Source organism: Neodiprion virginianus, chromosome 2 (assembly GCF_021901495.1).
Source record: "Neodiprion virginianus isolate iyNeoVirg1 chromosome 2, iyNeoVirg1.1, whole genome shotgun sequence".
In the NCBI taxonomy this organism is placed as follows: Eukaryota; Metazoa; Arthropoda; class Insecta; order Hymenoptera; family Diprionidae; genus Neodiprion; species Neodiprion virginianus.
Window position 1 is genome coordinate 20,427,866 of NC_060878.1, and position 12,459 is coordinate 20,440,324.

Here is a 12,459-nt window from a genome sequence, read left to right on the forward strand (position 1 = left end):
AGGTAACATAGTTATTCAAAAAATTCTATGTCGTTTTTGATTATTTGATCACATATCAATCGAAATGAAAACATGATCCATTAAAAAAATGCCATTTGATGTACTTCATGGATTGTAGTTTGAAACATTTATACAATTGATTAGAACTCATTAAAACGTCTGAAGAAAACACACAGACAGATGAATAATCAGTTATTCTAGTTCATATTTTTAATTTTGAGAAACAAATTATTTGTTAATTTGAGAAATATGATTCATTTAAATTCATTATTTTTTATATCATTGAATTATTCAATTTAATTGCCACCATTCGTATTGAATTATCTTAATGTAAAGTTTGTATATGTATATATATATATATATATACATATATATACCGGGACAATCTCTTGAAACTATACATATAATGCGCATGCGCGAGTTTTATCGGCTGCTCGGACAGGCTGGCGACTCCGAGTTTCAGCTGTCAAACTCTGCTTCTGGCGGTGATGTAGTTCATACGAATTTTTGAGGCTAGAATCTCAAACAGTCGAGGTAGTGACTCGGAAAGTTGATGCTAATGCTCTTTGAAAATTGGCTTTATTCGACTGAAATGAGAAATCTGTTTAAATGTTGGGTGCTTGGAAGAAACGCAGCAGGTAGGTGGGAACATTTTATTTGATCACTATTATTATTTCGTACATTAGAAATAACAATGAAGTTTTTTTCTATCAACAGGTGATACGGCCAAAATAATTACATCTCTAATATTTACTGTTATCTGCCTGTTCAATTTATCACACGTACAAAGATCATCGCCACTTTCCAGTAACTAAGCAACTTTCTCACTCTCTTGTGATTTCAGGTGGTAATATTGAATTTTATCACTTTTGAAAATGAGACATTAAGCCGAGCGTTCAAGAAATTTAAATATCTCACTATCTGTAACAGAATGGTGAATCTTTTTTTTTCTCGAAAATGGTTCAACAAAATTTACAAATAGTCGATAGTCAATGTATTTTTTCCGATCAGTAAATTATTGCTACTACTATTAAAAATTTTCTAATGATTATCAGAGTTTATTTCGCAAATTTTCGATGATGTTCGATCAAATTAATGACGGGAACCTAATACTCAAATAGAAAATTCAAGTAATATCAGATTTATTAAAATGATTTCTGTATTTCATGTTAGTGCGGTTTGCAACAAAGAAAATCTAATCGGAAGCGTAGAAACCAGGAACGTAGATCACATCTGTGATGTATGTGAGTAAGGTAGTACGGCATACGCTATTGTGCGTATGCGTGTGTGCGCGAGTATGCACGTATGTTGGTATGTGTGATTATACTCTGCGTGTGACTACGGTGCGCGGGCCAAGCACTCGGTCTTGGGCGCTCGTGTGAATGCCATGCCGGCTTCCACGCTTCCTATTGTACTCACTGGTATATATCATTTGTATCCCTATAATTATACTTATAAATAAACTTACTACATTTAATCTTATTTCCTGTGTATATTGATTATTATATCAACATATAAATATACCACAGTTGGCGACGAGGTAAATTGGTGTACGCGTGTGAAAAGTAAAGTAGGAGAACACGTGTTCGAAAGAGGTTAGGAAGTGAAAATACGTAAGCGCCAAGACGTTAAAAATCATAAGAGTCCGCGTAAGTACAGATTAGAAGTGCGGTACGCGTATTTCGTCGAAAATCGATATATTTTCGCGAAAGAAGTGTGAAATTTTCGATTGTAAAAAGACGCGATCGAAAGGAAAAGCAAACGTATAAGAGACGATTGCTTACTGAAACCGTTACTAATGAGTGGTAGTGACGACGAAAAAAAGGGGTCAACGGTAGGATGGGTGTACAAACTCGATACGAAGAGTGTAGTTGAAGAGTTTCAAAAACGTAACATTACCGTTGACATATCTAAAACGCTTGCAACCTTACGTAAAGAATTAAAAGAAGTCGTAAGGCAAGAGATAGAAGCACGAGAAGCCGCAAAAACTGAAAAGAAAACCGACGCGAGTGGGGTGTTAGAAAAAGACAATTCGGAACTAAACGCGAGTAACGAGTCGTTCGAGTCCGCGGAAGGCACCGAAAGTACGAAAAACGAAACGGAAAAGGTGCTCCGAAACGTGTCCGCCGACGACACAAAGAAAGGAAGTGACGTAGGTGCTCCGAACGCCGAGTCCGACGACGACGACAACATGGCGGGAGACAACAATAAGCTGGAATTCTGTTTGGGAAAAGACGATTGGGACCTGTTCGTTGAGAGATTGGAATTGCTGTTTGCGATGAAGGATATTGCGGAAAATAAGCAACACATTTGGTTGCTAACAAGGTTGGACGAAGAGGCGTACAAGCTGGCAAAGAGCTTGTGTGCTCCAATCTTGCCGAAAGACAAAAAGTATGCCGATTTAAAAACGCTAATGCAAGGGCACCTAAAGCCGAAGCCATCGGAAGTGATGGAGCGGTGTACCTTCGCGCAGGCAAAGCAGCAGCAGAACGAGTCAGTCGCCGAATTTGAAGCGAGGTTAAGGAGGCTTGCTTTAAACTGTAATTTCACAAGTTTAGATACGGCACTAAGAGATCAATTTGTAGTAGGGATTCGAGATGAAGAGACTCGTATCTCACTTTTTAGAGACCCCAAATTAACGTTCGCGAATGCGTTAAAAGAAGCAGTCGCACGGGAGTCTGCTGTGAAAAACGCCACAGATGCAACGTGCGCGTTAGACAAGAAAAATACGCAAAGAGAGGTGTTTGCTTTTCGTGGTAATCCAAAAGGCGGGAAGCAAAGGTCGAAGCAGCACCAGCAACGGAGAGAAAAGCCGAGCAACGCGCAGCGCGACCGAAGAGAGAAAAATACAAACAGTGGGTGTTTCTGCTGCGGAAAAGCGAACCACGTTCGCGCCGAGTGCCGACACAGGGATAAGAAGTGCAACTTCTGCAAAACAATTGGTCATCTAGAGGGCGTCTGCTATAAGAAGAAGGAGCAGCAGCCGGAAGGGAGCAGCGTACACAAGCTGGACGAAAGCAGCCGCTCCGAAGAAGAAGAACAGCGCAGCCACGAGGACGAGTTCTACAGTATCGACGTAGTCAACAACGGGCATGAGTATGTGTATGCGAACGCGTGTGTGAATGAGAGCGGCGCGCGCGCGGAGCCGATGAATGTTGACTTGTGTGTAAACGGAAAGAATGTTAGCATGGAATTGGATACTGGCACGTTCGCAACGGTAATTTCCGAGTCAGAGAAAAATAAGTTTTTCAAAAATGAAAAAATAATTAAAACGGATGTCAAACTGCGCACGTATGATGACAAGGTTTTGCGTCCGCTCGGTAAACTAGTAGACTTACAAGTTAAATTCAATGGTAAAGAGCGCACGCTGTACTGTTTTGTATTACCAGGTGACGGGCCGATGCTCATTGGTAGGCAATGGTTAGCAGCACACGGGTGCTGGCCATTGACGTTAGAAAAAGATAATGGAAAAGGTCATTTTTTAAATAAAATTAACTTAGAAAAAATTAAAGAGTATTTTTTTGAGAAGTATAAAGATTTATTTAGCGACGAACCCGGGCTGTACAATAAGAGTAAAGTTACGATCCACTTAACGGACAAAGCACGTCCGATCGCGACGAAATGTAGACCGGTACCGCATGCAACACGTCCGGACGTAGACAAAGAAATAGAAAGATTAGTAGGTTTGGGACACTTAAAAGAAGTCGACACAAGTGAATGGGCTACGCCTATCGTTCCCGTATATAAAGGTAATGGTAAACTCCGTATATGCGGCGATTTCAAATTAACGATAAATCCTTTCATTATTATTGATAATTATCCTTTGCACACTATAGATGACATTTTTACCGTACTGCAAGGAGGAGTTTATTATACCGAGTTAGATTTGTTTCATTGCTACATGCAATTCGGGTTAGACGAAGAAAGTTCCAAACTTTTAACTATTGTAACGCAAAAAGGTCTTTACCGGTATACGAAATTACCAGAAGGAATAGCGTCTGCGCCCGCTAATGTTCAGAAAAAAATGGATGAGTGCTTGCGAGGAATTGAAGGAACGATTGCGTATATCGATAATATATACATAATGGGTCGCAATAAAGAAGAATGCTCAGAGCGAACGGAAAAAGTTTTAGATCGTTTGAAGGAAAACGGACTAAAGCTAAACAAGAAATGCAAATTCCTAAACGAGAGAATTGAGGTTTTAGGCTTTGTTATTGATAAAGACGGCTTGCATAAAGCACGTTCTAAAGTAGAAGCTATGATTAGCGCTCCAAAGCCACAGAATTTTAAAGAATTGCATTCTTTTTTAGGCTTAGTCAACTTTTACGCTAGATTTTTGGAGAATCGCTCGGATAATATGAAACCTCTGTATGATTGTGCGAACGCTAAAGAATTTAAGTGGAATGAAAATTGTGATAAAGCGTTTAGATGGGTGAAAAATGAATTGATTTCGCCACGCGTTTTAGCGAATTACGACCCAAAGGAAAAAATTGTACTCGCGTGTGACGCGTCTTCGTATGGATTATCAGCAATCCTCTCGCACAAATACAAAGACGGTTCCGAGAAACCCATAGCGTACGCGTCAAAGAAAATTGCGAAAAAAGAATTGAACCGAACAATTTTAGACAAAGAGGCTATGGCTATAATTTTTGGGTTCAAACGTTTCTACCAATTTGTTTACGGTAGAGATATTATATTACGTACCGATAACCAACCGTTACAACTGATACTTGGCCCACGTAGAGGCATACCTGCTACGGCGAATAATAGACTGCAGCGTTGGGCTCACTACTTGTCGGGATTCAGGTATACAGTCGAGTATATCAAGTCAAAAGATAATGCAAATTGCGATGCACTATCTCGCCTACCGATAGAAGATGAAACAGAGTTGCTAGAGAACAATTTCTCACCTTTAAATTTTTTTAAGAATGGCTTCGATACGTTTGATAGTAAAATGTTAGCAAAAAAAAGTATAACTGATGAAACCATTTTAAAAGTAATAAAGTACACACTATCAAGTTGGCCTGATTCTAAGGATCTATCGGAAGGTGAGAAAGAGTATTATTCTAGAAGGTTAGAATATACGGTTGACAATAAATGCTTGTTTTGGGGGTTAAGAGCAGTCATACCCGAGTCGATGCGACCGCTAATGCTAAAAGAATTACACGCGTCGCATATGGGTATCGTAAAAATTAAAATGCTTGCTCGATCTTATGTGTGGTGGCCGGGGATAGACAGGGATATAGAGGATTATGTAAAGGCATGTACGACATGCCTGGTAGAACAAAAAAAACCACCGCACACGCCACTGACAACTTGGCCTTGGCCAGATCGCGCCTGGCATAGAATTCACTGTGATTTTTTAGGCCCATTCTATGGAGATATGTATCTAGTACTCATCGATGCGCATACGAAGTGGCCTGAAGTCATTAACTTTAAGAATAATACAAAAGCGTATAGGGTAGTTGAGGAATTCAAAAATCTGCTTGCACGTTTTGGAATGCCGTTTCATGCTGTTACCGATGGGGGACCACAATTTAGAGCAACAGAGTTTTTGTCATTTTTAGAGCAGAATGGTGTTCACCATAGTTTCTCACCGCCGTACTATCCTGCCACAAATGGCGCGGCAGAGAATTTTGTTGAAACATTCAAAGATAAAGTGCACAAAATTGTTAAAGGGGGGGAGAAACCGGCGGATGCCGTTAACTTGTTTTTGATAGACTATCGAAGTATTGAGCATTGTACTACCGGCAAGAGCCCAGCACAGTTGATGTACAAGCGTGAATTGCGCACGCGATTTGATCTACTAAGAAATAGTGTATCAGCGAGAGTTGAACAACAACAGCGAGCGCAAATTGTATCGCGTTCAGGCAAGCGTAAGAACGATATAGAAGAGGGAGACATTGTTGCGTTTGACAACCACGCGACTAGAGGTGAGAAACGAATTGTAGGTGAAGTTGTAAAACAAGTGTCACCGTCGACGTTCATTGTCAAAGATAGTGACAATGTAAAACAAAAGCGACACGTCGATCAAATGATAAAGCGTCCGAATCTGCGACGATCTCCGCGGTTGAACGCATGTTTAAAAAAGGCGGAAGATTGTGATGTATGTGAGTAAGGTAGTACGGCATACGCTATTGTGCGTATGCGTGTGTGCGCGAGTATGCACGTATGTTGGTATGTGTGATTATACTCTGCGTGTGACTACGGTGCGCGGGCCAAGCACTCGGTCTTGGGCGCTCGTGTGAATGCCATGCCGGCTTCCACGCTTCCTATTGTACTCACTGGTATATATCATTTGTATCCCTATAATTATACTTATAAATAAACTTACTACATTTAATCTTATTTCCTGTGTATATTGATTATTATATCAACATATAAATATACCACAACATCCTATGACACAAGTTGAAAATCAACTTTCTCAAAATGCGCCTTAACGTCACAATTAGCTTCAAGGACAATCATGTTTTAGAGTAATGTCAGAAAATTATTACGAGGATATTGACTTATCGGATTCAAGATTGTGTCCCTTATTCCATCAGAATGAATTAATATCTAATTTTTAACGAAGTTCATGAAGAATTTTTTTCAAATAATGTAATCCGATACAATATCTTGTTCATAGTCCTCCGAACATCACCTTCTAACAAGGATATTTGGAAAGAGTCCCTTTGTTGCAGAAACCATTATAAAATTCTTGGTTTTCAATTCGTGCTACTGAATAACTTCTACGTTTCAGGTTCCGTTTCCAATCTTAAAATAAGATTTTTTTTGCTCCAGACAATGCTAACATGAAATGCAGAAATAATTGCGGTAAATTGAGATTCACAAGCTTCCAGTCTTAGCGTAGGACCCTATAAAGAGTGTAAAATTAAATTTGGTTTAAAGTTATCGTGCAACTAGCTAGCCTGATGACACCGTCAACTAAGAATGAATTTAAATACATTTTTAACCGAAGTTATTTAACAATTCTGGATTTAGATTGATTCAGTTTGCTTGGAAAAATTCAACCCTAGAAACTAATTGAGGACTTGAAAAACTATTTATCTGAATTGAATGCCAAAGAGAGTAAAAGTAAGCTTCAAAATAAGATACCAAATTAAATGGTATAAAGTTTGAAAAACAATGCTTGTCAATAATAATGCTTGAATTGCAATGGTGCACAGAATGATTCCTCGGTAGAATGAATTGGCAGCAACGGTTAAGTAACAAACTCATCGCTATTGGCTCGATCAAAGCAAAATGATGGGATATTCAGCTATTATCATCTGTAGTATATCCCGCTCTTCAATTTTGCCTCAACTGATGTTAAGAAGGTGGCGATGGCCTGATGAAATTCACTCTGGCACCTGATGTCTGGCGGAACAACCAGGTTCGATGGTCATAATGATTGCACCGCTTGAGAAACCAGGATCCTTGCCACCTAAACGTTTTGACCATCAGGTAAGGCATAATTTTCCTCGTGTTAATCAAAGTTCAAACTTTGAGCATGCTGAAAAAAAAACTAATTTTATCATTGAATCCATGTTAAAATATTTTAATAGTCAAAGATCACGTAATTAGAAATGTACCTACATGCTTCCATGCCTGACAAATTTCCCGCTTTGACAATGAATTATTTCGTACTTGGAAATATTAGAAGCTATTATTATCAGACAGGATCTTTTGGTGTTTTTTGATACAACTAATTTCCAATAAAATGCACAAAACATAAATCGTTAATGAGACGCATTTTTAATTTTATGTAAATGAAGAATCTGTTCACAATAAACTTTGTTTTTACTTACCTACCTCTGTTTGTCCAGACTCCCACTTGTTAATGACATTTCACATTGAATTTCAAATTTCTTCTTTCAATAAATAACACCCAATTTCTGTATCATTTGATATTTGCTTTTCCGTTAAATTCTTTATTGCGTAGGTTGGATATCTTCCGAGATCGACCGCGGTATTGCTGAACGATACTGTTCTTCTTAAACAATTCACGTTACGTAAAAATAAACAACAGCATAACCTCAATGCATGGCTTTACGCGCGAGAGATTTAAAGCTTTAGTTTCATTTTGTGTACGTTGGCGCTCTGCTCAGCAAACGAAAACATCGCCACAGAGCGATTTCACCGACCAATGAGATTGAATTATTTGGCGCATGCGCATTGTATGTATAGTTTCAAGAGATTGTCCCGGTATATGTCGCATCGCCGTCAAGGACGAAGTCTGGACGACGCACTCGACCTTCTTATGACGTTTATGGAGGGTCATAAGTCGAACATCGAGTGACCAGATGTCGTCAGGATGTTTAAGAAATACTTAGCCTATTGGGGGTGCGTGGTGCAGGTACCACGAGTGTGTTGTATCGCGTAGAGGCCTGGGTCATAAAGAATAAAGAAGGACGAAGAGGTCTCAGGCTTTTGGGGAATGCATTCCGGGCACTCTCGCTCGAGTCATCGAGTCAGAAAGAACATACTTTGAAAAGGCTGTGCGCAATACACTCCGCTAGCACCACCATCGAGAAATCTCTTTATAACGATTATTCTGCATCTTTGATTCTTTGTATCAAATCATTTAATAAATTCTGTACGCTGTGTCACTGCGGCCGTCAGTGAGATATTTATTGTGTCTTAAGAGCACACTCTTACTGTCTCTATTTTATTTTTAACACACGTTATTTGTGTGTTTCTGACATACATATATTATAATTTTTAAATTACTTTCGAAAGAAAGAGAAATTTAGAAAAAAAAAATTTTTTTTACATTAACTGAATTCATTGAAAATGAATATAATTATAAGAAAAATCCTATATATCTTATAATCACATATTAATGGAAATAAAAATATTACTTATTAGGAAAATGCCATTTGATTTACTTTATGCATTGTAATTTGGAACATTTATACAATGGATTAGAACTTATTATAAGGTTTGAATAAAACATACAGATAGATGAATAATTATGTATTTAATTCCATATTTTCAATTTTTAAACATTAATTATTCTTCAATTTGAGAAAAATAATTTATTTAAATTAATTATGTTCTTACTTTATTAAATCATTGAACTTAATTACCTCCATTTATATTTAATCATATTAATGTATAATATATATACAGGGTGTCCCTAAATTGAGGGACACGGACCAGCCAGCGTGATACCTGACTGAAATGCAACCGAGAATTTCTTTACCGGAAGGTCGTCCGACGCATAGTTTTTGAATTATAAGCGATAGCGTTAAGCCAATCAGAGTGCACCATTTCATCTGGATTTGCCGCCACGGAAATTGCTGTTTTGTTCGTCTGGGTGAATTATTATTATTCGGTTACAAAGTAAATATCGGCACCTCCCCTCACTCGCTGTTGTACCCCTTCTCGAGCGCTGACCTCGGTATTGTTGCCGCGGCACACGCTGCCGGCCGCACACCCACGGACGCACACTCGTGTGTGTGAAAATAAGCGAATGCCCAGCTACACAATACTACGAAACACACATACACGAGTGAAAATAAAAATAAATCTCAAAATAAATCAGCGGATTTAAGATTTGATGTTATAAAACACTTCCAATTATCGATGTATGCATAAAACTAGAGATTTTAGATGATTGATATGCCGTTAGGGTTCATAATTAGTCATTCAATCAATCTGAATTATGCTTTCCGAACATTTTCTGTGTCTTTGCAGCATAACTTTTCCACTAGTTTGAAATTCATCATTGACATACGATTCTTCAATAATGCGAGGAAACAACAACTCGCTGAATTGACGTGTCAATAGGTTTGTAAATCAATTACAATTCACCTGAGTTACCACAAAATAACTGAACAAATGAGAATTCACTGAATCACTAAAAATGATAACTGAAATCATGAGAATTATTTGAGATATAACTGAATTAGGAAGAGTTGTGATAAGTCAAGTTACTTTGAATAACTTTAGATTCGTGCCAAAATTTTATGTTCAGAGAGAAAAATAATTAAATTCAAATAAAAAAGTAATTTTAAATCAAGAAAAAGAAAATTTCCAAATACCTGAATTCAAATGAAGCAATTTGAATTTAATAAATCTATCCGAATTTGAGGAAAAATAATAATTATTATTTGGACCAGAAAACTGAAGTCGAATTACATGAATAAATTCAATTAATTCAACTCAAAAAAATATGGTGTCATTCAAATTCCCAGTTATTTCCTCGTCGATTCAATGTGGGTCTGGAGTGGCAAGTAACGTTCAAATTGTTGAGATCAATGCTAGTGATGGCCACTTATCTGAGAATAATCGATGTATCGATTAATCGATTTCAACAAAATAATCGGACACGGCTCGATTGAATTGGTAAAAATTAATCGATTTGGTAAATTCCTGCGTGTAGTCTTGATATCAGAAGAGATATTTTGATAATTCATAGTCTTATTCAAAATATTTTGGTCCAAATAATAATTATTATTTTTCCTCAAATTCGGATAGATTTATTAAATTCAAATTGATTCATTTGAATTCAGGTATTTGGAAATTTTCTTCTTCTTGATTTAAAATTACTTTTTTATTTGAATTTAATTATTTTTCTCTCTGAACATAAAATTTTGGCACGAATCTAAAGTTATTCAAAGTAACTTGACTTATCACAACTCTTCCTAATTCAGTTATATCTCAAATAATTCTCATGATTTCAGTTATCATTTTTAGTGATTCAGTGAATTCTCATTTGTTCAGTTATTTTGTGTTAACTCAGGTGAATTGTAATTGATTTACAAACCTATTGACACGTCAATTCAGCGAGTTGTTGTTTCCTCGCATTATTGAAGAATCGTATGTCAATGATGAATTTCAAACTAGTGGAAAAGTTATGCTGCAAAGACACAGAAAATGTTCGGAAAGCATAATTCAGATTGATTGAATGACTAATTATGAACCCTAACGGCATATCAATTATCTAAAATCTCTAGTTTTATGCATACATCGATAATTGGAAGTGTTTTATAACATTAAATCTTAAATCCGCTGATTTATTTCGAGATTTATTTTTATTTTCACTCGTGTATGTGTGTTTCGTAGTATTGTGTAGCTGGGCATTCGCTTATTTTCACACACACGAGTGTGCGTCCGTGGGTGTGCGGCCGGCAGCGTGTGCCGCGGCAACAATACCGAGGTCAGCGCTCGAGAAGGGGTACAACAGCGAGTGAGGGGAGGTGCCGATATTTACTTTGTAACCGAATAATAATAATTCACCCAGACGAACAAAACAGCAATTTCCGTGGCGGCAAATCCAGATGAAATGGTGCACTCTGATTGGCTTAACGCTATCGCTTATAATTCAAAAACTATGCGTCGGACGACCTTCCGGTAAAGAAATTCTCGGTTGCATTTCAGTCAGGTATCACGCTGGCTGGTCCGTGTCCCTCAATTTAGGGACACCCTGTATATAAATAAATGTATTTATATTTATTAAATTATTGTATAATATATTATTGTATAATATATTGATGTATAATATATGTATGATATATATATATATATATATATATATATATATATACATATATGTATTATAATTTTGATTTTACTTTTAAAAAAAGAGAAATTTAGAGAAATAAAATTTTTTTTTACAATAATTGAATTCATTAAAAATAAATATAATTATCAAAAAAATCCGGACTTCCGTTTCCGTTTTGAATGTGAGTGACAGGTGTGCGAAAAAGTGCGAGAGAAAAGGCGAGAATTTAGCAGGATAGCAAAGGTGAGGAGAAAAGGAAATAGGGCAGAGAAGGAGCGGGGAAGTCATAGACGGGGGGTCGGGTGAAGGAAATAGGAAGGCAGGAATAGAAGGGAAGGGCGGGTGAAAAAAGAAAGAAGGGGGGAAGTTTTTGAGGTTAGGCAGAAAGAGCCGGCGGACGGCAACGATTCAGATAAGATAGGAATAGGCAGTGACACCTAGGGAGTGAGAAGGGGGATAGAGTAGACAGGTAGGCGGCGGATAGATAAGGTAGGGAGCGGTGAACGAGAGAAAGAATATGAGTAACGCGGGTGGCCAAAGAGAAGGGGCGAACAGGGAAGAGGGGGAGAAAAAGAAAGGTAGGCCGGGGGCAGTAGCAGCGTTAGGGAGGGATAGGAGGCATAGCCTGGGATTGACGGCGACGGTGCTAGACTTATGGAAGAGAAAGCGGGAGGAGGAAGGGGAAAAAGGGGAGGAGGAGGTAGACGAGTTGCAGGAAAGAGTGAGAGTATTTGGGAAAAGCAGGAAAGTGCAATGGTCGCCGGAGGGTAAGACAGGGGAGGAAGGGAAGGCGGAGGGAGGGGGTATACAAGATATGCTAAGGTTGATTAGGGAAGAGCTAAAGATAGGTCTAGAGGAGGTTAAAGGGCAGGGAAGGGGGATCAGGGAAGAAATGGAAAAGATTAAAGGCGAAATGACTAGAAGGGAAGAGCAGTGGGAAGTAGAGAGGGGGAGATGAAGGAAAT

At 38.0% G+C, this 12,459-nt stretch overlaps 1 protein-coding gene across 1 annotated transcript; it reads left to right on the forward strand.

Moving 5' to 3' along the window:
• Positions 1–1,798: 1,798 nt before the first annotated feature.
• On the forward strand, positions 1,799–6,118 carry LOC124297746 (uncharacterized protein K02A2.6-like). Its single transcript, XM_046749058.1, has one exon. It carries the CDS (start codon positions 1,799–1,801, stop codon positions 6,116–6,118), a length of 4,320 nt encoding a protein of 1,439 aa, XP_046605014.1.
• The last annotated feature ends 6,341 nt before the right edge of the window (positions 6,119–12,459 follow it).

Excerpts from the sequence above, each read along its gene's own strand:
- LOC124297746 (XM_046749058.1), top strand. The coding sequence starts at position 1,799 with ATGAGTGGTAGTGACGACGAAAAAAAGGGGTCAACGGTAGGATGGGTG.